The 27,500-nt window shown below is 33.2% G+C and overlaps 1 protein-coding gene across 4 annotated transcripts in view; it reads left to right on the top strand.

Moving 5' to 3' along the window:
- Positions 1–27,500, top strand: part of FOXP2 (forkhead box P2) — a 328,970-nt gene that overhangs the window by 236,104 nt on the left and 65,366 nt on the right. For all 4 annotated transcript variants that reach the window (XM_045847202.1, XM_045847189.1, XM_045847197.1 and 1 more), the window contains 8 exons: positions 2,917–3,054; positions 4,113–4,274; positions 5,722–5,932; positions 10,419–10,632; positions 14,122–14,226; positions 20,742–20,829; positions 22,407–22,490; positions 26,516–26,717. In XM_045847202.1, coding sequence (XP_045703158.1) covers positions 2,917–3,054; positions 4,113–4,274; positions 5,722–5,932; positions 10,419–10,632; positions 14,122–14,226; positions 20,742–20,829; positions 22,407–22,490; positions 26,516–26,717 — 1,204 coding nt within the window. The remainder of the gene's footprint in view (positions 1–2,916; positions 3,055–4,112; positions 4,275–5,721; positions 5,933–10,418; positions 10,633–14,121; positions 14,227–20,741; positions 20,830–22,406; positions 22,491–26,515; positions 26,718–27,500) is intronic.

Here is a 27,500-nt window from a genome sequence, read left to right as displayed (position 1 = left end):
ATTCCTAGAGCAGCTTATAATAGCAAAGAAATGAAATGGGACAATAACAAAGGTGATAAAGGAGGAATAAAGGAAAAATGCCACTTAAATCATTTAAAAATGGAAAAGCTCTGCATTTTGAAAATTATTAATTTCTAAACAAGGCAAATTGAGAACTTCATAGCTGACATAAAAACTATTTTTCTTTTTATGAAAATAATTTTGATAGTTTAACTTTGGGTGGGGGGCACACACACAAAAATAAATAAAATAAAATAATTTAAATTTTTAGTAACCTCAAATTTTTCATTTTGGATGAGCTTATGTATGTGAATTTTGAGATGATTATTGGATTATTTGTAATGTTAGAAATCCCTAAGAGATGCACCTGTGATTTCCTACATATATAATTATTTTTAATTTGTGCTTTTGTATATATCTCACTGAAGTAGAATGTTAAATTAATTGTGTGCTACTTGGCTTATCTTTCTACATATCTTGTGTCTGTGAATTGTCAGTTTTAGATGGCAGTTTCATAGAGGGTAGGCTTAACATTTGTAGAATGTCACATTTGATTCACATGATTTTGGGGATAAAAGTGATGTGGTTATTTTTATGCCATAAACTTTTAATTGCAAGAGTAATATAAACCATTTAATATTAAAAAATAATTATCTAACCATAGCAAAAGGAAAAATGAACTCTAAAGAATGCAAAGGTAAAAAATTTGCCTAAATTTGCTTATACACCTAATCACTCACAATAGCAATAAGCTATAAAGTAATATAATATTTATAAGCTGAAATTGGACTGTAAACTTGAAGTGCATGCCTTTATTCATAATTTTTTTCTTATAAAGTGCATTTGTCATCAGTTATACATAAAGTACTTTTACTTTTAGAGTAAGTAAAAACACTCAATATGCTAAAAAGTGATGAGACTGTTAGGAAAGAGACCTGTGGCAAGTTTCTTATCACGTAATATGTTTATAGGAGGTATGTATCTACATGTACATATCTATATCTATATAGCTATCTAAATAGATATATCTATACAGCTATCTACATTTATTTAATATATATCCACCTATTATCTATCTATCACCATCTATTTATCATCTATCTATCTACCTATTTATTTACCTAAATTTACAGCCTGTTTTAATTTAATATGTCTGTTTTTCTCTGTCCTTTGATTTCAGTTTGATTCTTTGTTATTTGGAGACAGTATAAGGTGAATGCTTATGAAAAGACATTTTTGTAGATAAGTACATTTTTTCCAAACTGCCTGTTTTGACCATTTTATTTGTTTCTCAAAGAACAAAGAATTAAATAAACCATCCTTTCATTGTTTAAACAACTAAACAGTGGGCAACCTGTTGGATGAACTTATTTTACAACATGTAGTTCAGATTGTCTTTTATTATGATAAATTCAAATACAGTAACCTATAAATATGCCAAGATGTTCCTTAAAAATCCAGAAATACTTTTGAAAATCACTTTTGATTTTCTTTCTGTTATAATGTTATTACTTCCCTTCTACAAAATTAAATCTACTTAATTCATAGTTTCAGATTCAACATGGGATGGAAAGGGCATAGCTCTTTCTTAGTTTAAATATGATGATTTTTTTTCTTGAAAGAGGAATTAATTCACCCTGAATTTATTCTCTTTATTTCTTCTAATGTCTTTTTTATTATTGATTTCTCCTTTCTTTATGACATAAAGTGCTGAACTTGAAAAAATTTAATTGCATTAAAAAGGACTATTAAAATAAGTTGTGAGCTATGTCTGTTAATCTTTTGCTGATTTCAAAGGCAGAAGTTGTCCCAAAAATGTGTTCCAAAGCATTATTTATATGACTAGTTGCTTTTATTTTTAGTAAAAGTGACTTTTCTAGGAAAGGAAGTGATTGTTTTCAATGGTTGCAAACGTGCTAAGTTCACAAGTTTGATTACATGCTGGCTACTTCTACAAACAGTGCCTTCAAACAGTGCAACTGTCTTGGAACTTCTCATATACCACAGGCTTTTATGTAAGGTTTTCCTGTTTATCTCTTTTGCCATCCTTTTTCTATCTCTCCACATTCTTTTTGCCTTTATCTAGGACTGTAGCTTTTTCTTAGTCTGTATTTTTCTTGCTTCCCCTTTCTCCTGTTTCTTTATCTCCCTCATTACCTTTTTTTAACACTTTAATTCTCAGATCCTTCAAGAGAAAAGAAATGGTAGAAAGAAAATTTTAAGCAAAATATTTTTTTCAGTTTAAATAATAATCTTTAGTTAATCTTTAGATTTCTAGACTTCCTGGTGTAAGTTTAGTTAACTTGAAATAAAATGTTTGAAGAAGAAGCTATGATTCTTTGTTTGAGAGGATCTAGGTAGCTATTTTCTAGGATAAACATGTATCCTAGATTAGTTACTACATGTGTGTTTCATATATATAAAATTTTGGAGATGGTGATTATGTTTTATAAGTAACTGCATTCTATATACATTGTTTTTATTAGCTTTGATTACATATTTATAGGCATATTACTTCCTAGTGTTTAAACTGTATTATTTGTTTTAATCATACCTTTAAATCATTGCAAATGGCTTTTCATTTATGGCACTGTGACATTGATAAGATTATTGATTATAAAGTATTCAGAACACTGACTTGTAATTATTTTCAACTATGCTAATAAAACCTCAACTATCTCGGTATAGTACATTTTAGACATGGAACATAAAGACAGAATCTGATGAAATCTGATGCATCTAGAATCCTAGTGTCCAAAAACTGTGGTACTTTAATATTATTATTAAATAGTTAGATGATATAATAAATATTACATAAAATGATTGGTCATTCTTGCCATCAGAGATGGTATACAGCTGTGAAATATGTTAACAAACATTGGCTGTAACCACATTTTCTCCGTCTCTCTCGTCAAGGTCCCTGTGTCAGTGGCCATGATGACTCCCCAGGTGATTACCCCTCAGCAAATGCAGCAGATCCTTCAGCAGCAAGTCCTGTCTCCTCAGCAGCTCCAAGCCCTTCTCCAGCAGCAGCAAGCAGTAATGCTGCAGCAGGTAATGTGGGTTACCTGCTTCAGTGTTCTAGCATGGCACAGAGGTATGCCCCTATGTTCACAGCATCATGGGCATATTTGACAATTCATTCTCCATTTGAAGGGACAACCTATTGGCATGCTAGAACATAAATGTAGTGTTTTAATTACATTGAAGTGTGGGATAAATCAGTATTTAAATATCAAAATGCTTAGGTACATTTGCTTTGAAGACTTGACAATAAAAGTGCAAAGAGACATAGAAAATTGTCACTTTTAAAACTCCTAATATTTTACCACTCTTTTTAGTTCATGTAATTATGAAATTTGCACTAACCCTTTTCTTACAATAGGGAAAGTATCATCTCAAATGTTATTTTTCAAAAATAAGTTCTGTGTTTTGGAAGAGAAGTATCTACTCACAAGAACAAAGTTAAACAGCTAAGCCACCAGCTCATAAAATTTAGTTTTCAAAAAAATAACAAAACTAATATGTACATCATTGAAGCTCTAATTGCATATAGAGTGGATTTTATGTTATAAACTTACTTATCATAAAGAAAACAATGTGCTTTACCTGAACTTTTATATATTTAATTACTTTGTTTTCTTCTATGATGATGACCATAGGCCAGTTGTTTATATTTCAGCCTGACATACTTTTGTACACCTGATGGATTTAAAATTTTTTCCATTAAAAAATGAACAATCTAATTCCTTCTAGCTATCTATATATTTGGTTCTTATAAGTGGTAGAGTACAACCTATTTTATATGTTATTGGGACTTCAGATATAATAATTTAAAGTATTCATTTGTTTCTGCCCCTTTTAAAGGCAGATTTTCTATACTTTTGTTTAGGAGGTTTTTTTTTGAATTCTGGATTGGAAAATTTCAGAGCTGTCTTGAGAAAAAAATGTATGTATATCTGTCTCCTTGAATCCAATGCATATTTTTTATTGTTCTTGTGAGGTGAATCTTAATGGATACTCGACCATATCCCAATCTAGAAAAGTTTAGGAGATTTGTAAATACATGAAACTTTTGCCTTTATTTATTAAAGTCAAAATGGTTTATTCAGCAACAACTACAAGAGTTTTACAAGAAACAGCAAGAGCAGTTACATCTTCAGCTTTTGCAGCAGCAGCAACAGCAGCAACAACAGCAACAGCAACAGCAGCAGCAGCAGCAACAGCAGCAGCAACAGCAGCAGCAGCAACATCCTGGAAAGCCAGTGAAAGAGGTAGGGTCTGGCCCGCTCACTGGTATACAAGAATGTGAGTTTGGGAAGAGCCGTGAGGCCAGGGTTGTCTCAGATCTTTGTATCACAAGGCTTTTGTTGTCAAAAATGCATTATCATGTATTTTACTGAGCTTAATAACAGGGACAGTTCTGCCATCTTTTTCTGTAGCTTTGAACTTGAGAGTTCCAATCCAATGTTCACTAATGAATCACTGTACAAAGAGCAAGCTGTGTGGCTGACAAAGTACTGATTATCTTGTATTTACCAAGAATTCTAAATTGGTGAGGGAACCATGTTTTTGTCAGTGCTGCAGCTCAGAGAACATGCATGCAAATTTGACCGTTTGGTGGAGGTTAGGGGTCCAGGGGAGAAACTGGTTGAGCACAGATTTCAAAGTCACAGGTTCCTGATTAATGAACTGCTACTGTAGGTTTGGAGTGGTGAGTAGAAAGTTACAGTTTGATATGCTCATAAATCAAACTGACAAGCTGGCTTCTCAGGCCTAGCTTGCACTTGTCAGCAAACTGCATCAAATATAAACATAATACAAACAAAACATGTTGAAGTAGTTAAATTGATCAGCAGGTATCAGAGCCGTTGTCTTCATGCTGCCATTATGCAAACGTCCAGGAAACAGTTTTGACCTCCTGAGGCTTTGATTCTGTTTGGATTTGTGAATAGAATTTCAGACAGCCATCAACTACAGAATAGAAATTGCTCCCTTATTTCTCTGGAGGCTTTGGGCAGTCTACATAACTTACTCCATTATGCAATGTGTTTTCCAGTGAGCGCATCAGAAGTTTCTTTTCCACAAACTAAAAAGGGAAAGTCTTTTACAGCAGCTTGTCGTTCTCTGAAGTTTGACTTCCTTCTCCTGAGTCCAAAGAACTAGAGTTTGTATCATAATCCTTCACAAAATTAGAAGTTAAAATTTTCCTTATAATAAGGAGACTTTGTTTTTGCCTTGAACATCGTTCAGTCTTTAATATATTCCAACGAGAGAGGAAGAAGAGAGAAAGCTAACAGGTCTTTATTGTGAACGTTACATCCCAGTTTACTAATAGATCACAGAGATCTCATTCATGGACTGCTGAAGAGTGAACTTAGTTGGGAAAAAACAGAGTGTTGTTGAAGTTGACTGTTTCATAAACTGTTATTCTTTTAGTCTATATAAATTTATTATCATTTGCAATATGCCAATTTAAAAAAAAAACATCTGAACCTTTGTTAAATACTTCGTCTAGACCTTGTCTCATACTCTTAATGCAAGGTCTTAGGTTCTCTGATGCTGTGTGATATTTGAAAGAAACACAAATGAAAATCTAGCACTTGCATACAGTCTACATTTGACAACTCACCAGGTGATGAGAGGAGTGTAAATTTCTCTGTGTGAGAGCTGTTTATGCAGACCATGTTCTCTGTTGTTGACTGGTGGGTTCTGTGACAGCAGCAGCAGCAGCAACAGCAGCAGCAGCAGCAGCAGCAGCAGCAACAGCAGCAACAGCAACAGTTGGCAGCACAGCAGCTTGTCTTCCAGCAGCAGCTTCTCCAGATGCAGCAACTCCAGCAGCAGCAACATTTGCTAAGCCTTCAGCGTCAGGGACTCATCTCCATTCCACCTGGCCAGGCAGCACTTCCTGTACAGTCATTGCCTCAAGGTACATACAAAATATGCTGCATACTTCATTTCTTAATGTTGTACTTTCTACCATTTCATTGCCTGTCTTATACCTTGAGAATTATTTTTTACGGCCTTCAAACTTATATTAAAACACAATTAACATGGTTGTATGATACAATTTTTTGATATTCAGAATTTTCCTACAATCTGCTTCCATGTGTTTTGTTAAATATGTATTTTATTAATATGTACTTATTAGTCATAGTGGCAGAAACTAATTTTTAAGGGAAACACAATTAAAGCACTATGAAATACATCTGCAGAGGACTGGATTAGTTAGTAAGGCTAACAACACTCTATTTAACATAAATGAGCTGAATTTTGTGGACAACCATTCAGAAGACAAAGTTCCTAATCGTCACATTGAAACTTCCACATATAAAAATGAGGCTTTATGTATTTCTACAGAACATATTCCTAGTTATTCTGTGTGAGATCCCATCATGCATTGAGGGGCCAGACAGATCCTATTTTTTCTAAAATAATATTACCTATTCATATATTATAAATTAGAGCTTTAAAAAGCTATCAGCTGTGTTCTTATTTGTTTTTTTCCTGATAAGAAAACTGAATGTTCTTTGATAATAAAATAATACTATCTAATAATAGACTACCATACAATAATACAATTGTATATAATTTCCATCTGACTTTTAACTTTTGGGAAATGGAAAGACTTCTAGATAATAAAAGAAAAATAATCTTAAATAAAATGACATTTGAAAAAAATGTTGATTAATTAAAAGTCATATATCATTAAACTTCATAAAAATATTTTTTAATTTGCATTTGGATTTTGTTAAAAGAAACTTTAATCCCAATGAACTTTATTTTGAGTTTGTTATATTATTTACACAGGGATCACATTGTGGTCATATTTGTTGTGCACTTTTCTGACACAAGGATACACTGTAGAAAATCAAGAACAATTAAATATACAAAAATTAAAATCAAGCAAGTGAAATAGTCTTTAAAATGCACATAAAAAAACAAATAACTATAGTTTTGCCCCATAAAAATATTATGGTAAATGTTTTTTCTGTTTATTTCTCAAATTACTGTCTTGTTGGGTTACTTTTCCTAGAATTCCATCTTTCACTTGACTTCTGATCCTCTGATTCACCTGGTCCTCTAATTCACTCCTAGAAAATCAAGAAAGTTTAAATAGTGACAGAAAAACAAGGCACTAAACCCATTTTTCTGTGTTACTCCACAGATAATTGGAATAAATCATGGTGTCACTAGAGCAATGAATATTCCCTTCACAAACTGATTATTGGGTACATATGAGGCACTGTTTTAGATACTAGGGATATATCTCAGTAATAAAAAGTTTCTATTCTTATAAAGCTTAAATTGCAGTGGAGGGAGACTGATGATAATGAAACACATAAATACTATAATTTCAGAGACTAATAAATGCTTGAAAGAAAAATAAAGTAGGGTGAGGTCATAGAAAATGATAAAAGACAGAGTGCAGAGAGGCAGTGGTTGACAGCATGGTCAAAGACCTCTGAGAGGAGGTGATGCTTGAACGATTAGGGCTGCCTAACCTGCAGCCCCTGGGCCACATGCAGCCCAAGATGGCTGTGAATGAGGCCCAACAAAAACTCATAACTTTACTTAAAACATTATGAGATATTTTTATTACACATTGCAATGTATTTAATGTGTGGCCCAAGATACTCTTCTTCCAGTGTGGTGCAGAGATACCAAAAGTTTGGACATCCCTGAAAGTTAAGGGAGAGAGAAAGCCATGGGCATACTTGCAACCAGAGTGGCCCAGGCTATGGGAACAGCTAGAGCAGTAGATGGAAAGGGAGCAAATGTTTGATACATTTGAGGGTTAGCAGAAGGCTAGTACAACAGAACAAAAGAGAGAGAGAGAGAGAGAGAGAGAGAGAGAGAGATGAAGTCAGAGAAGCAAGCAAGAGCATAGTGATAAATGCTTCTCATAGGCCATTGTAAGGTGCTTTATTTATTATTTATTTATTTATTTATTTATTTTTATTGTTGTTCAAGTACAGTTGTCTCCATTTTCCAGTCACCACTTTCCCCCACCTCCCACTCTCAATGCTACCCCCCCTTTGGCTTTGTTCATGGGTCTTTTATACATATTCCTTGATGACCTTTCCCCATAAGGGTTCTGGAAAGGCATTGGAGAGTTTACCTGGGAAGTGCCATGGCCTAATTTACATTTAAAGAGATAAATTTTGGCTGATATATGAAGAGTAAATTATATGAAGACAAAGTAAAAGCAAGAAGACAGTCAGGAAGCTGTAGCAGTGGTCCAGGCAAGAGCAGATGGTGAAACAGAGATAGCAGGTGAGATGGTGAAGTTTTGATGCAGAAGTCATGTTGATGCTGTCACAAGAAAGGATTTGCTAACGGAGTTTGACCTTTAGGATACCAAACATATACAGGCAAGTAATCAAAAAGTCATAGTCAGAAAAGTTTCAGAACCCTAGGTTACAGCTAGAATTAAAGCTAGAATTATAATTAACAATCTTCATATAGAAATTATTTCCTGTGTAGTAGAAATACCTTACTTTATTAAGTCATTATTGTTTTACAAAAAGTAGTTTTTTAATAACTTCAGAAACCAGAGTTATCTTATATTTTCTTTAGTCTCAGGCAGCATCTTAAAATCACAAGGAGCCAGAATCACTAAAATGATAATTTTCAATAAAACTACTTATATGAGATGGTGATAGATAAAACAATTTAAGTTTACAACTGTGATGAATAATTTCACTATAAGTTATAGTTGGAGCAGTGAGAATTCTTCCATTATTTTGGTCTACTTACCACTATGCCTTAGATCATTGATTCTTCACTTTCAGGGGAAGAGGTGTGAGGGCTCACTCTCCTCACCATAATATTCTCTTATCTTTCCTCATTCTCTCCTGCCTGTTACATCCTATTTCATTCCCACACACCTCTTAACCAATCAGCATCACTGTACAATCTGATGTAGATGTATGTTGGGTTGTGGGAGAGGGGAAGTAGTTTGATTAGCACCTGCATTGGTCTATTATATGTAGATAAACAGAGTAGAAACAACAAAGAATTTGGAGTCATTGGGCATTAAATTTAAATTTTGTCCATAAATTATGAGCTTAGTGATTTATGGCAACATAATTCATCTTCATGAGCCTCCACATCCTCATCTGTAAAATGTAATGATTTCTAACTTTAGGCAAGGTTGAGATTATAAAGCACCAGAATACAGCGGATGTTCAATAAATGATAACAATTGTAATTATAAATATATTTCCCTTGTTATGTCATTATCAGAAGTTTTGATATTTTTAATATAATATTTTAACAGCAAAGGCATTCAAGTCAGACTGGATTTAAATCACAACTTTATTTATGACCTTGGATATATTTTTGAACCCCATTCCCACTCTGTTTCCTACTCCATAAATTGCTTAGTAAAAATATCAGGGTAAAAGGTAAAGGGGGTCAAATATATGGTGACTTTAGGTGGTAAACACACAATGCAATATACGCATGATGTATCATAGGACTGTACACTTGAAACCTATATAATTTTATTAATCAATGTCACTCCAATAAATTTAATTTAAAAATTATCAATTCCATTGGACTGTAGTGAGAATTAAATAGCTTAAGGTATATAGAGACTACATGAAAGCACAGTACTTGGCACATACAAGCACTATTTTATAAGTCGAATGCTGTAAACAATAGTCTTTTAATTTCTTGTTTGAAAATTATAGTTAAAAGAATAAAGATTGTGCCTACCTTTTCTATTTTCATTCTTCATAAATCAGGTTAATTTGCATAATGTGAACCAGGGAGTTTTAAAAAATGAGTGGTGAATTTATTCTATCAGTCATAAAATGAAGAGGAGTTTTAGATGTTACCTGCTTAATTGATCCATGTAGTTAATCATATTGTTTTATTCAGAACCTCAAAATAAAATCCAGTGATTTCAAAATGAAATATCAAAATAACTAAATAGTTGTCAAATATAGTTTTATTTTGAATTGAGCGTTTACTTTTTTCCCCTGACTTTTTTTTAACTTTCCTTACTTCATTTTTTCTTTTCATTTCTTTTAAAATGTCTTATTTACAAATCTATTTCTCTTTCACTTCTTCCTGACAAAAACTCAATACTAGCTAGCAGTAGGTAAAACCTGCTGTTAAAACTTGAATATTTAATTTTCAAATAGAATTTCTGGATTATTTCTACTAATCCTGGATATAATTTTGAATATTATTTTTCTCAGAACTATTCCCAATTGGTAGTCTTTAGGAAATAAATGGTTATCCAGTAGAAAAGGTGTGGTGCTGATATTATGAAGTCATTTAGTATTGTGTATTAAATACTCTGTAACATCATTTTTATTATTGGCATCAATCCAGTAATAACATTAATGTCATTATGTGAACTTTATCTTGTTATATTAGTGGGTATTTCTTTCATTTCATAGCTGGCTTAAGTCCTGCTGAAATTCAGCAGTTATGGAAAGAAGTGACTGGAGTTCACAGTATGGAAGACAATGGCATGAAACATGGAGGGCTAGACCTCACTACTAACAATTCCTCCTTGACTACCTCCTCCACCACTTCCAAAGTATCACCACCAATAACCCATCATTCCATAGTAAATGGACAGACTTCAGTTCTAAATGCAAGGCGAGACAGGTAAATCTCATATTTATTCTATATTATTTATCTTATATTGTATTTGTCATTACAAAAAGCAGTTTAAATACTAGCAGTTTGATGGATGCAGTTGTAATTTGCAGTTGTAATGGAAAAAACTATTTTAATCATTGCATGTGGAATTATTGTGTCAATATTTTTTATGACTAAGATGTTATAATTAACCTGAATGCCATGTGAACATTTTATCATTTTTTAACTTAACAAGTTTCAAATACTTAAAGATGTGTATATATCCCCCTTAATATATATACTTCACACCTGAGCTTAGGAATCAGAGAATAAATATATAAACATGTAAATATTATGAAAATTATAAATATAGGAAAATAACTACAATTGCCTTCTGAATAAATTTGACTCAAAATTCATAAATAAAATATTATTTGATTTCATGTGCCAACATTGAATACATTGTATTATATAATTTTTAAAGCTACACTTTTATTTTAATTGTATAAAGACTGTATTTCTAAGAAGAGCACCCATGTACTTTTGTCCACTCATTCCATTTATTCAGGCATATGGATTCTTAATCAAGTCCTTTAAAGTAATTTATATAAAACATATAATCTAAAATATTGTTCCACATGAAAAGTATCTTTTAAAAGGTGAAATATAAGTGTAGGATTTCTTAACAAAGTGGCTGAAGATTATATAATACATAACTCTAAAATTCAAATGTATATTTTTCTTTTTAGTGTGTATTCATTTATTTATTTTAAGTATATTTTATTGATTATGCTATTACAGTTGTCTCAACATTCCTCTTCCCTTTATCTCCTCTATGCCCTGTACCACCCCACCCTCCAGCATTCTCCCCACCTTAGTTCATGTCCATGGGTTGTATATGTAAGTTCTTTGGCTTTTCTATTTCCTATACTATTCTTAACCTCCCCCTGTTTATTTTATGCCTACCAATTATGCTTCTTATTCCCTGTACCTTTTCCCCCATTCTCTCCCTCCACCTCCCCACCGATAACCCTTCATGTGATTTCCATTTCTGTGATTCTGTTCCAGTTCTAGATGTTCACTTAGTTTGTTTTTGCTTTTAGGTTCAGTTGTTGATAGTTGTGAGTTGTCATTTTACTGTTCATAGTTTTTATCTTCTTTTTCTTAGATAAATCCCTTTAATAGTTCATATAATAAGAGTTTGGTAATGATGAACTCCTTTAACTTTACCTTATCTGGGAAACATTTTATCTGCCCTTCCATTCTAAATGATAGCTTTGTGGGATAGAGTAACCTTGGATGTAGATCCTTGCCTTCATGATTTTTTATACTTCTTTCCAGCCCCTTCTTGCCTACAAGGTTTCTTTTGAGAAATCATCTGATAGTCTTAGGGGAACTCCTTTGTAGGGAACTCTCTCCTTTCCTCTTGCTGCTTTTAAGATTATATCCTTATCTTTAATCTTGGGTAACTTAATTATGATGTGCCTTAGTGTATTTCTCTTTGGGTCTTATTTCTTTGAGACTCTCTGGGCTTCCTGGACTTCCTGGAAGTCTATTTCCATTGCCAGATTGAGGAAGTTCTTCATTATTTTTTTTTCAAATAAGTTTTCAGTTTCTTGTTTTTCCTCTTCTTCTTCAGGCACCTCTATGATTTGGATGTTGGAGAGCTTAAAGTTGTCCCAGAAGATCCTAAGCTTCTTCTCATTTTTTTGTATTCTTGTTTCCTTCATTCTGTTTGGGTTGAATGTTTATTTCTAGCTCCTGCTCCAAGTTGCTGATTTGAGTCCTGGTTTTCTCCCCTTCACTGTTGGTTCCCTGTATATTTTCCTTTATTTCACTTTGTATAGTCTTCATTTCTTTCTTCATTTTGCAACCGAGCTCAATCATTTCTGTGAGAATCCTGATTACCAGTGCTTTGAAATCTACATCTAACAGGTTGTCTATCTCTCATTGCTTAATTCTTTCTCTGGAGTTTTGTTCTCTTCTTTCATTTGGGCCCTATTTCTTTGTCTAAACACCTGTTATATTGTAAGGGGCAGAGCCTTAGGTATTCACGAAGGTGGGACAATCCTCTTTGCTGTGTTGTGGCACTATCTGTGGGGGAAGGATCAGAGAGGGAACAATGACTCTCATTCAACTCTCATCCCACTTTTCTTCTTTTCCCTCACTTTCCACAAGCAGATTGTGCTCTTTCAGGTGCTCATTCTCAGGGAGGTGTGTTTGTGTATGTTCTGGAACCCAGTGAGCCTCTCCAATGGACTCCTGTGAGACTGGGAGTTCCTCCCTCTGCTGCAACCCCCACAGGATTTTTCCACCAGAGGTTTTGAGTCTTTAGTTTCCCCACACTAAAACCCCGTGTTTTGCTGTCTGTTTTGCTCTACTGTTGTTCCTACCAGTTTATCTGTGCATGAACATGGGACTGCCTGGTCAGCCAGCCTTCATCTCACTGTTGTGGTCTTCAGCCTTGTCAAATGTCTTCTCTGTCCCAGCTGCCTGTCTCCACCCCTCCTACCAGGATGAATGTTTCTTTAACTCCTTGGTTGTTGGACTTCCATGCAATTTTATTTTCTGGCAGTTCTGGTTATTTTTTGTTTTTAAATTTGTTATTATCCTTCTTTTGGTTGTGGGAGGAAGCAAAGTATTTCTACCTACACCTCAGTATTGGCCAGAATCTGTCTAAAATTCAAACTTAAATGTCATGGAATGATAGTGCTCTGTTATATAATACTAATATCTGTGTAGATGCAACAATACTCTTTCTCATAAACTTTTTTTTCAAAGACACATTTAATTACAGCACAGTTTAAAATGCAATATTTTTGTTAGGTAATGTTTCTGGTTTTCATTTGTCATAAAAAACTTTTCTCGTTAGCTTGCATTATTATAAAATTGTATGCCTCTGAATGCTTTCACACTTGTTTTAATTGAGATTAATTTGATGATTATGTATTTTAGAAGTTGGTTGATTTTTCTAGGATCTCTCTCTCAGATACAGTATTCACTTCTCAAAAGTCTTTGATAATTGTAGGTGAATATAGTTAATGAACACTGTTCCAAAGTAAAGATTTTTAAATCAACTGTTACTAGTGGAAATATACATGGTCTACACTTAAATATTGAACAATTTAAATGTTCCTAATGCTCTTCTTTAAAAAGAGTATTTCAAAAACCTCTTAAGGTATTTTTCCACTTGACCACATATGAATATATATTTTTATTTAGAGGTAAATGTTACATTAAAGTCACATGGCAGGATTAGCCTGTGATATTATACAGTCTTCTTAGCTTTTCATACTTTATTAACAGTCATCTTTGGCTCTATTCCCCCTCTAATTGGAACATCATCTAGCCTTGGCCGTTGAACTATTCAGTAGGACGATTAAATTTATCTGGCTACTCTGAGCTGAATTGACCTGTTTTGACCTGTTTGTCACTGGTTGTAACCTGACAGGCTCTAGCAGCCTGAAATGATTATGGCTTTTTGAGATGAATCTGATCCATGTTCCTTTGCTACAGCTCGTCACATGAGGAAACTGGAGCCTCTCACACTCTCTATGGCCATGGAGTTTGCAAATGGCCAGGCTGTGAAAGCATTTGTGAAGATTTTGGACAGTTTTTAAAGTATGTTTTTAACATTTTTTAGGGGAGGGAGTGGGTTATATAGGATTTTTAGAGTGTTTTAAATAAACAAAAGAAAGCTGAGGGAGGAAATTAAAGGTCCATCCTGAGGCACACTCTAAATTTTCTGTGTATTTCATTCAACAAGTGGATTAGGACAGTCAGACAAGGGAATTTAACTCTTTGTCTTTACCTTTTCATGAGAATATTTACAAATCATTCAATAAGGGTTTTTACATTAATGAAAAGTATTAGCCTACTATAATTATATCATTAATAATTGGGAGATATGTTTGCAGGGTTCACTTAAATTTCAATTTTTCAATAATAATTTCCAATAAAACTATGTGAGAAGTCACATTTTATTTATATAGACATATATATATATATAAAAAATAGACAAATTTTACAGGTTTACTTTTCTAAATCAACCTGTAAAACCTATAAATCTTTACAGGTTTACAGTTTTCTAAAACTGTATATTACTGATTTTAAATAATGATGTTTAAAATATGTATTTAACAACAAAAATAAAAATTGAAAGTTAATAGGAGTTCAAGTTTTAAGATAACTATGTTTCATGCACATTGACACTTATTGCCCTCAGAATCATAAAGAAACATACATGGCTGTATGTTTGTATGATAGACTATATGGCTTCTATAGCTTAAAATCAAAACTTGGTATATCCTCAATTTCTTCATACAGTGAAAATTTATTTTTTAATTCTCAAGGGATTCTTTTTCAAATGAGAATATGCATTTTATGAGCATTTTTCATGCCCAATTCTCCTATACAAGAGTTCTAAACACAGAGCTAGAGATAGGTTTATGGAGTTGAGTTACTTCACAGGCTGAAACTCTTATGTTGTCATGGAGCAGCAAACAGGGTGAATGAACTGTTTTATGCTTCATCAACAATTAAGTTAATTAACTCATTTGAAATTGCATTGCTATGTTGCCAAGATGTTGGCAGAAACATCAGAAAGATGTGTTTACAAATGACAGACCACAGAGTATAGAGCAAAAGCACCTTAACAACAAGGCACAAGTACTTGGCATCATAATTACTTTATAACTGAATTACAGTAAGGTTTTCACAAGGATTTTTTAAAGTCTTTTTATAGTCCTGACCAATTAAAAGAAATTTTACTTCCTATGCTACTATGATTTTTTTAATTATAGCAAAATATTTGTGAGCCACCATTTTTTTTAGTATGAAATTGACTCAACTGTTCTAAGCAAAGAGAGCATTTAAAATTTTAGGTAACTTTGCTAAAGTTTTCCTTTCTAGGAAAAATGACACTTGTTAAAACAAAGACAGACTATAGGGATATTAATTCTTATAACAACTAAGTACTTTGGATAGATTGGTCTATATTAATATGTTATATTATACCTTATCATTAAAATTATTTAGAAGATTAATGTTACTGTTTCTTCAATATGGTCATTTAAATGATAGAATTAGTCCAATCACTATACATTTTATTTCTTCAATTGTTCTTTCTGACAACATTCAAAATTAATTTTTAAGAAAATAATATATCTTTAGAATGATTTCCTTTTTAGCACATGGAAAGGAACATTTTTTCCATCTTAAATACTTACATATATTTTTATTACTAACAAGAAAATGAGTAGGAACCCTTATTTTATCCTCCTTGATTCTTTTTTTAAATTTGATTTTAATTGTTGTTTCAGTACAATTTTCTCTCTCTTACTCCCATCCCAGCCCACCCACCCAGCCCTCCCCTTCTCCCTCCCATTTCCACCCACCCCTAGTTTTTATCCATGTGTCCTTTATACTTGTTCCTGTAAACCCTTCCCCTTTTCCATTCATGTTAGTATTTTTTAAACTGAAAAATTACAACTAAGAAAAAATTTTTTTCAATTAAATATCAACTTTGGTTCTAAATACTGACCATTTTTACAACCCATTAAATTTATAGGGATAGCAGAACAAATGACAGAAGACTTTTAAGTTCTTTTTTTAGTTCACTTTTAATGATATGTTTTAGATTCCCTAACTCAAACATCTGTGATAATGTCTGTTAATAGAACTAATGCCAGTGTACTGTACTAAAATAAAATATTAATAAAGCATATTTCTATACTGTTATTGTATTTTTCTTAAAATGTGTGTGACATTTGAAGAAAATAAAATAACAATTTTAGTAAATTAATTTCAGTTTATTTAGAGTCTGTGTGGAAAATGAAATGAAGAAGGCACTACCAATAATACAGATTTTCTTGGAAAAAAGACTTTGCTTTTCTTTTGTAATAATAGAAATAATTGAGAGTCTTGGAACAAAAAAAAATGTCAGAGTAGTCAAGAAGCTATGAAAGGTTTTTTGGTCTCAGTTTTCATGTTTATCTATTCTCCGGAAATTTTATAGCCAGTGTTCATAGTAAAATTTTTTTTGAGAAAATATTTTGGCATTTTTATTCCTAAAATTTACTAGAAATAAACTGTGTAGCTTGAACTTACTCAGACAACTTAGCCATTGGTTTCAAATAAAAGCATACCATTAATTATTACTATTTAGCCTACATATGTTAAATAACAAGTGATGGTAGAGACTATACTAAGTCCCAAATTCCCTTTCTCACAATATATTCCCAAATTGGTAGTATCTCTCTCTGTTTTGGCCCAGCACCAAATGAAAAGCCACCAGAGGACAGTTGCTTGTATATGACATATATATTCTTAGCCATATATGTACATATATGACTTTAATATTCAACTGAAATATCATTTTCTCTTGAATAAAAAGCTTGGCAAAGTTAGAAGCTATTTTTTTGGCTGTAATAACCAAATGGAAGCAGAAAATAAAAGATGAAGGAAAAAGTTCAAGCTTAAAAGATGTTTAGGAAAAATTTTGAATTTTACTATAAAGTAGGTGTTGACAGAAGCTAATCATTTTTCTGACTACTAATTAAAGATCTTACTAGTTTGCAAACAGCATTTAATAGTAGTTAATTACTGTCTGATAACTGCTGAAGTGTAATAACATTTGATAATACTTTTGTATAGTTTGGCTGCAAAATTAAATATCATTCCACTGGGCCTAAATCAGCTTGAATGCACATAGATTGACTTTTAGAGCATAAACCAAAAGGTTTACACTGTAACATTCCAGTTAGCAGACAAGTATTTCTAAACTTGCATGCACAGATGCCATCAAACAAAACATGATCTGAAATAGAAAGGGATAGTCTCTTCGAAGAAGGGCAGAATGGTTAGTGTCCATAAAAATATCAATCTGTTAAAGAGTAATTAATTGATTGTAAATTAATTCAGTTTATTTACAAAGACTACATTTGTAAGGCTTAACACTATATAAAGAGCAACAGAATAGGTAGGAGAAATAGTTAATTTAATGGGAAATTTGTTCTCTTTTTGCTGGTAGCTGACTAAAAATTATGCTTTTGCTTAGTGTGTATTGTCGATTTCTTTGTCTCTGACTAGGCAGCATGGCTACAAAATTATGACCTCAAGAAGGCATTCTTTGAACTTGTCAGAATGTTGTTTCTTTTGGTGACAGTGCTTCATCTCTGAAAACTAAGGCATCCCACATAATCAGCTAAATGAATAGTGACAGCTAACATTTTGTATCTAAACTCCTGTCAGTGTTTAAACATAAAAAGCTTGATGCAAAATAAATGAAACACCAGTGATTTGCAAGTGAAACATTTTGTTAAAAAGTCTGATATAGTTGGATTTAAATCTGATCCCTTTTTAGCTTTTAAGATGATATAACTTTAAATTAAATTGAAAAAATTTTGAGTTTAAAATTGAATTGCTGATCTGGGGTGCACATAATTGAAGCTACCACATGTATTCATAAGTTTAAAAGATTTGTAAAAGAGAATTGTGCATTAAATAAGTTGGAAGGATCCTTTTCTATTTTTCATCTTTCTAAAATGTTTGCTTAATTGTTTTTAGAAAAAAATTTGACTGCTTTTACTTTTTTTTTCTAGTCCACACTACCTACCTAGCACACAGATTCAATGTAGTTTTGAAAGAACATCGGTAGACCACATCATTTATTCCATTTTGAAAACAAAAATCAATATACCTATAAAGTGACCCATAAATTAGAGCTGGCTCACACAATGTTTGTTCAGTGCTGCCTTTCTGAATGCACCCTTTGCATTTTTTCTTCACCTCTGTGTTTGAACTGCAGTCTCGGTAAGAAGCTCATTAGGGGACATTAGGAACTGGAGCAAACCAGAATTCCAGAGCTTGCTTTGCTCTTATTAATGCATAGTAGAGTAGAATGCATTTAAATATTTCATAGACATTCAGTAATTTGTGTGTAATTGTCTTGTTAGCAGACCAGTAGAAGTAGAACAGGCTTGTGAAATGGTGTTAGTGATTGCATGGGTAATTTACAGACCTTTGCCATCAGAAAGAGTGTTATTGTTGGATAGTATGAAGCTGTGAAATAAAACTACTAATATGTAAAAAAAGAAACTTAATAAAGGTTTTGTAACAAGCATCTTTAGGGATAACAATCCTACTTGGTCATTTTGAAACAGCTATAATTTATGACATAGGCAATATATCAAATGAATAAGATAGTATTATGGAGCATTCATATGAAAAGGGTATTTGCAACATTAGTTTCAACTTCCTTCAAGGGACATGATTAAATGATTAATGAAATGTCCCTTTGCATATGCATTTTGAAACAGCAATTAGGCACTGACTGAGGAAATCCACAAATCCTCTCATTTTTCAGTATTATTTCATTCTTGATTTATAAATCACAGAGAATTTTTGAATAGTAATGTGTAGTACCTGAGATAGTTGTAAAAACAAGAAAGAGAATAATGTGGGCACAAAGTAGGCACAAATACATAAATTCATAATTTAATATTACTATTCAGCCTATGTATTTAGTCTTATTGCATTGTATTTATATCTGACATTATTTCTGTACTTTGATTGGCATAATTAAGTAGGGAGAATGAATAGGCACTATTATTTTACATATCATCAGTAAACAATAGCAACGAAAAGAGAAGAGAGATGTGGCAGAGGTATATATGTGTTTTTCAAGTTCTCAGTAATCCACTGGAGGCTGTTCTATAAATGATCATTGAAGGGCTGCAAGCTAGCCTATAATTACTGGAAAGAAAGTGGCAGCTCTGGCATTTCATAACTATGTGTCCTCGAAAAGTGCTTTGTGAGTTTGTCACCAATGATAATTTAGATAGAGGCTCATTACCGAACATCACAACACTTTAAAAACCTTTCGCCTTCATACAGAAGAATAAAGGACTATTTTAATGGCAAGGTTCTTTTGTGTCCCACTGAAAAATTCAATCAAGACAAAACCCCATTGACTATTATTGTAGTCTACAGTCTCTCTTCTAATAAAAGCTGTATAGATAAATTAAATAGGTTTCTAAGACCCAAGTATATAATGCAAACATTTTGTACTTTTTTTAGTTCTTTAAGTATAGGATAATTATCACTAAGAAGTACACAAATGTAAAAAACCTTTCTAAAAGTGATTTTATGCAAGAATAAACATTATACTGCATATATCTTTCCTTGCAAAGCTGTATATTCTACTCATTTTGTTCCATTACACCCTAGTCTTTGTGTATGACTAAAACATTTAAAAAATATTCATTATTTGGACTGATTGTAGAATAAATAAATGTGTGTGTTCCCCAAAAGTTCATACTGAAAAAAAAATACTTTAAGGAAATACAAAAATATTAAACCTCAAAGAATATAATTACCATTGTAGTAATCTGATAGAAAATTATCTCATTCTCCATCAACCATTTTTTTCTGAAAAAAAAATTGGTGAAAAAACCTATAAAACAACTTTTAAATTTTCATATCATTAAAAATTAGTTACACTTTACATCATAAGCTAAGTTCTATTTTAACATTGTATGCCTCCTTTCCAGAAAGAGTGAATAAACTTTAAGTTTTCACTATAATTATGTTCATAATAGAACTGAACAGAGTTGAGCTTAGGGCAGACATGTTTAGTGGAAGTGCCTCTCCCACAGTCTGACCACACACCTCAAACTTGACCTGATACACTTCACTATTTTAGTCCACAGTTTCCCTTCAACCAAGAGTGACAACCAGTAATGACAAGGTACATAGAAGTGTGTTGTTATGATCATTGAGGAAGTATTAAAATGAACTGATTTAGTTTTTCAAGGGAAGGCACGGAACAGAATAAAGGTTTCTAATTGCTGAATCTGAATAGATATATTAACATATAAACCTACTTAATTATGAATTAGTTCTTTCTCAGAAACACCATCTTAACTATTTATTCGTTATGTGTTACATATATGTCTGTCTAAATATTTTTCTTCATATTTAATTTCAAGAAACATTTTTTTCTGTATAGTTTCAAAGTATTCCTTCTTTCCTCCTGTAGAAGATATAGAACTTCAGTGTAGTGCTTTTGAAGTGGAGCATATACCACTGAGTTACACTTTGCTTAACATTCTGTTTTGTGTCTTGTGTTTGTTTAGGCACCTTAACAATGAGCATGCATTGGATGACCGAAGCACTGCCCAGTGTCGAGTGCAAATGCAGGTGGTGCAACAGTTAGAAATACAGGTTTGTTAAATGCTGACTTAATGGACTTCCTTTTTATATTTCTGTTGGATTAAATTGGGTAGATTCTGAGTCTTTTTGCCTGATAGGTATACGTGGAATTTTAGATTGATAACACAGGATGGATTGATATAATTTAATGTACTTATCACTTAGACTTATAAAACCTTTAGACTATATCACCCACACTTGGATATCCCTAAAGAGTCAAATCTAAATTTTCCCTAACAGTGGTTATATCATCCCTCTACTGGACATAACTTTATTGTTGAGAGATTATTTTACATGAACTAATCATGTTTTTTTCATTAGATTGTATGGTGTAACAAAAAAAATCTTTACAGCATTATGCCTGTAGTATATTGCCCTGAGAAAAATCTTCTCCTTTTCTACCTTTCGTGTATTTTTAATTAAAGAACTTACAAAAAGATTTAGGACTTTTCTGGAGTAGTGGTGGCAAATAATTTATAATATCCCAGATGGTAATACATGTGTGGAATCATGTGCTGCTAATTTAAATTAAAAAATAGTTAATATTGAAACAAAATTTGTCACAAAATAAATAGAACTCATAAAACTGATCAGAAAGCAATTATGTTAGCATATCATTCTTATGCTTTTACTAACCATTTAAGTCTTTCCTCTTGCATTTCAACTTAGATTATTTTTTTCTCCTTCAAACCAATATTATGTTTTATTTACTTAAGCGTGCAATTTATTTTTCTTAACATTTTACTAGATCTTGAATTACTTTAAATCCATCATGTCATTGCTTTTTCCCAGAGAGCTATTAAAAATATTTTACTTTGACTTGTAAAATAATCAAAGACACAAAAAAAGCATCAACTGATGCAACTTTGAAAAAGCTTTTTTGTAAACCTGTTTACCATTTATAAAAGGTGAAGTGAAACATAAGAGTTTTCAGCTGATGATGACACAGTCTGCAGGGTGACCAATTATGCCTTTTTTTTTTCCTGCTGTGTGTGACTGATGGAAAAGTAAGGTCCGTCACTTGTAATGAGACCCAGTGCAAGTATAGATGCCGACTCTGTGGCAGAGTTCAACGTTTCACACTGCCTGGTCTCTGTCACTCTATTGAATTAGATTGATGATGGCAGATTGGAGGGGGCACTAACTGGACCTCAGTGGGAATGCATGAAGTGTGTAGACAATCCTGGCAGGCACTTCTCTTTGAGAACCCTTCACCTCTTCACAGCTGTTGGCACTAGGCCATTGCTAACAGTGTCCACAGGACTTTAAAGAGACACCATAGGCCTTCTAATTTATGGTTTCAGTAACTTGTTACTGTCAAGGCAACTGTGACCTCAATTCTCTTATTGACAAAAAGATGAAGTGTTATTTGTTTTATCTGACCTTTTAACATAAAGAAAGCTATAAAAATTTCCCCTCCCCTTCATAGTTAAAGTTGCATCTCCTCCCAAATAAGTTTCTACTGGTAAAGACTTTTATATGCGGGAATCACTACTCTGAGACTAGCTCAATGATAAGATGTATCACTGCAATAAAATAGCTGTATCAGTCATTTCTAAACTGCTTCTGATCTGACTGTTTCTTAACAGCTTTCTAAAGAACGAGAACGTCTTCAAGCAATGATGACCCACTTACACATGCGACCCTCAGAGCCCAAACCATCTCCCAAACCTGTAAGTGCATATTGCTTTATAAACAGTAAATAGCTCTGCTGATATAACAGACTAAGAAAAATGAACAATTTAGTGAATGCTAGAAAACAATGAATGTGATGAAAAATATGACAATAAAGTGAAAGTAAAATACAATATCTTGTCAAATTGTATATTTCTTTTAAAGTAATGCTATCTTTTACAAAATCTATCCAATCTACACCCCTACATGGGGGATACTAAACAAAGTACACCTATCAGTGCACAAATCGCTGTCTTGAAGGTAAAGCAGGAGAATATATTTCTGTGATAGGTTTACAGATATTAAAAGTAAACCCACTCGGAGCAACCTGAAAAGCAGGAACAGTACAAATCACAAATAGGAAGGTAAGTGGTATGCTTAAGAGGACTTAGATCAATCATAAGATGCATACAAATAGATTTTTAATCAAATATTTTGTTAAATGTCATAGTATTTTTATAGTCATTTTTCTTCTATTTCTTTGGTTACTTAAGCTGTATTTTACGCATTGATATGTTTTATTAGATAGTACACATATTGTTAATTTACAGAGCTATGACAAAGTAAAATGGGTGATTATAAAAAAAATAATAACCGCAGTTTCCCTCAAAAATATATAAGATTGAAGTGCAATCTAATAACAGTCAGGTGCATAGACTGTTGAAAAGAATATACTTTATCTCACTCAGTAAATGTTTGTGCAGAAACTTAGAGTAATCAACTGGGTAACTCTAGTTTAATGAAAGTTTGTGAGGATAGGTTTTAATAAGTCCCTTGTATAGTCCAATGATTAGTGATTGTCAGCTTTGCCTCTCCTCCATTTCTTTAGGACAAAAAAAGATCATTTGGTATTGTAGTAGAGAAGGAAATAAAAGACAAAATATATTGTATGAGTTTTCTCGTATATCTCTGGTATCACTCATCAATTGATATTATTCAAAATTTAGTTTTTTGGATAAAGAATGCATTTATTTAAAATCTGGTAAGGTATTTCTGCTAAGATATTAGAGTTTTTTCTTTGTACTACATTTAAGTGTAGGGTACTATAAGCACATTTTTATTTAACTAAAAAATAAACTTTTGAGAATCTTTTTGATCCTATATATATGACTTTGTTTTCAATAAGGTTTTTCCCTCATTGCTTCTATAGTATAATGTATATAGATACTTGCAAAACAGAATAATTGTGTCATAAATCCATCAGGAATCTGCAGCTTGTTCTTTTCCAATTAATTATTCAATCAGTAAATTTTTTTTAAAACTCTAGCAGCACGGTTACATCTATACTAATAAAGAATTTTCAGCCTATAATCCAAAACAGAACCTGAATGAATAATGTAATTGAAGTATTACATTACATAAACCACACATGAAAGAATTGCTAATTGCGTTTGATGGTAGGCAATTAATATAGAATTTTAGATGAGTGATTTAAAATGAAACCACAGTTTACAGTTCCCTTTGGAACTAGCGATATCTGGAGGAACTGCACTACTGGCCTCAAATTAGTTTGAAAGAAGAGTGGTCAATACACCCACCCTTAAAAATACCCTAAAATTTATACACTGTACAAAAGAAGCTTCAAAATTGATATGATAGTGGATATTTATGGTCTCATGTGCCGTGGCTCAGTTGAGACGGCCCACATATTTGATAAATATTAATAGCATGAATTTATTACCAAAGAGAAATGAGCTCTGTTGGTTCATCACTGCACCCTTAACAGCTATCAGTACATGAACACAAGGTGCAACCGCACTGTCTATTATATGACCCCATTTACTCTCTGAATGGTACTTCATTAAATGGTACCTTTTGGCCATGCTATGGATGGATGAAAATCAAAGTTATCAAGGCTGCGAGTCCTGAATAATGAGTTTCACCCAACCTTGACTATATTCTGATGAGCTGATGTGGCTAAGTGCTGATCCTGGCTTTTACATGTTCCCCTTTAGTTAATAATAAATTCTACTTTATCAGTTTGTGATTGCACACATACAAACACGGTATGCTTATTATTGCCAGATGGCAGAATAAGATACTGTAACATTGTAAACATGAGTCGTTTGCATATAAAAAGATGTATTTCTCCTGTCTGTTAACTTTTACCATGTTCACAAAATATTTAGAGTGTCCTGTCAAGTATTCATCAAGATAGATCTTTCATTGATTTGCAATGTTGGCATTCTGCTGGCTTCCGAATGTGCCATTTATTCTGGTTTTTGATTTCTAAAAGTGACTATGTAACCATTTAGCTGAGTTTTTAAATATGGAGAAATGATTTGCTTTTTCTCTTTTTATATAGTTTTAACATACAGCTATGCAATACTGATGATATGGTCTACATAGAACATTACTAATTATACATCCTGATGTTGATTTTAAAAAATGAAATGTAACTTGCAACATTACACATATAGATGCATGTGCATCTTTCTTCATTTCTCAAACTAGGTAGAAGTACTTTTGCACATTCTGGAGAAGCTTACAGCAGTGGTTTTGTAAATGTATTAAATGCAGCATTTAGTAGCATTATCTCAGCTTTTATTTATGTATGTAACAAAGAATTCCCAGCCCAGTCTGCTGGCTTAGAGTGAGAACAGAATAACAGTTTGTGGTTTATTGGGAACAGATGCATTTAGGGATGCCTTCAGGGTACCAGTCGTTATTATTACACTGCTAATGTGCTTCTTCTGGCTGCTGCCCAAGAAAGAAGAACAATTAGCTGGCATATGTTAATTTTTGTTTCCCTAACAAATCTCTCTACTGACTAAATGTGTAAAACAAATCTACAAAGAAAGATCAATCAATGCTGTACACATCATTTTCTCCCCATTTAAAAAAAAAAAGGTTTATCTTAAGAAGCATATTTGCGATTTGAAAAGGCAGGTGTTGCTAAATTACATATAAAAGTTGAATATTCTCTATTTAGCCACTAATAAGTTACTTCATAGAGAGGTAAAACAATTAAAACTAGTTTTCTCGCTTGGTTGCGTAGATTACTGCATAAACCAAAAGATCTGTAGATTACCTCTTATGAATATCATTTGAGTACATGCCAGAAATCATTTTATGTGCTGCCCTACGTAAAAGTTTTTCTAATTGGATGCTATTTATGACAAAGGTGTGTGGTAAATATGACAGAGGTGATATGAGTTTTTGATAATGAAGAACAGGGCTTTTCTGAGGGGAGTAATGAAGGGCACGCTGTTAAACAGCTTGCATACATTCTCACCTTTTTCCTTTTTTCTACCCTGACACCCACTTTCCAGGGTACATCAGCATTAAGTGACACTGTAATCATAAATTGAAAATGATACTTCCAGAGGAATTGGCAAACTTGACATTTCATTATATTTGTTAACACATGCCACAAATGATTGTTAGTGAGGAAATTCCATTTTCCTCTCTCCATCTCCAATCAGATTTAATTTGAAAATTTTCAGCCTCCTCCGGCTAATTTGCAATTAAGACAATTTTGTTTGAATATGTAGTAATGTCATTACCATTCCACCAAATTAGCAAGGAGACTAAAGGTCAGTGTAAAATTTTCCAGCTGGCTGGAGCCTCTCAGCTGAGATTTGGGACTATGGGAAAAAAATTCTGGAAGCAACAGAATACCAACTTATTTTAAGTCCTGTTGATTGAAAATGTTGCACCCTTCATTATTGCTGTTGTTGTTGCTTCACCGAGGGCTGGGCCTATTTAACAACAAGGGCAGTCAATTTTCAGCAGCTGGCTTTTATTTAAGGAAATACACTGTCGCTGAAGTCTGGTAGGACAAGAAGGAGTTAGTCCTAAGAAACATTACCATAGATTATTAGATAACCTCTACCAGCAGCCTCTAATTAGAATTCTTATGATACAATTTCATCCTGTAATTAGTTGAGATTGGCTGCTTCCTTTTGCAGCTTATTAGTGGCAACACAGCTGTAGAAGTGAATCCACTCTCATTTGTCAAACCTTTTTAAGTCTTTTTCTCTTGTCTCTACCTTTCTTCTGCCCATCTCTTGGGTCTTTGCAGCTAAATCTGGTGTCTAGTGTCACCATGTCGAAGAACATGTTGGAGACATCCCCACAGAGCTTACCTCAAACCCCTACCACACCAACGGCCCCAGTCACCCCGATTACCCAGGGACCCTCAGTAATCACCCCAGCCAGTGTGCCCAATGTGGGAGCCATACGAAGGCGACATTCAGACAAATACAACATTCCCATGTCATCAGGTAGGCTATGAATGCTCAGTAGAGCTCTTTTACTTTGGGAGAGGAAAAGTAGCAAAAACAACTGTACAGGAGGGATTCCAGAGCAGATGGAAACTGGAGTCATGATTTATGGTGTGATAATGGTCTTAGTCCTGGTAAATGTGGATAGGGGTGATTTCCTAAGCACATTATGATGAATTGTTCTGAATGGTTGTTCAGGAAAGAAAGCTACCCACCCCCCGCCCCCCCACCCCCCAACTTAAAGACAGTGAGAGATGTATTGTCGAGATAGCACATATTATCACCTCAACTCAACAAGATCCTTTGATCTCTAAGGGAAGGCTATAGCAATACAGCCCCTGCAAGTAATGCTATGTAAGAAGAACCACTTAAAACCATGTAAGGCTTTATGCTAGACAGTTCAGGTGCTACCTAAAAAAAATCTTAGCCCAACTCCTAATGCCTACACGCCAATACTTAGCACAAGATGCATATAGAAGTCTAAGTTTGAATGGAACATGGATTTCTCTCCCTTTCCTACCCTTCTCCTTGGCTCCCCATCCCTGCCCCTGCCCCTGGGCATCTGGATAATCATAGTCACACATTGTAACTATTATTAGCCCAGAGCCCTTTTTTTACAAAAAAGTGATGTTATTTTTAACATGAGTACTTTGAGAGTTTTGCATTCTCTTTGTTAGAGGGCCACAGATGCCTAGAGATTATCCTGAGGTTCCTTAAGAAGTATTAGAAGAGGAAAGAAAGTGAAAACTATGGTGGGGGAGGAGGGGCAAAAGTCCATGTAAA

Source organism: Phyllostomus hastatus, unplaced genomic scaffold, assembly GCF_019186645.2.
Source record: "Phyllostomus hastatus isolate PE091 unplaced genomic scaffold, TTU_PhHast_1.1 phas_contig_118, whole genome shotgun sequence".
Taxonomy (NCBI): Eukaryota; Metazoa; Chordata; class Mammalia; order Chiroptera; family Phyllostomidae; genus Phyllostomus; species Phyllostomus hastatus.
Note: the sequence above shows the minus strand (reverse complement) of the source record. Positions and strands in the feature narration are given on the sequence as shown.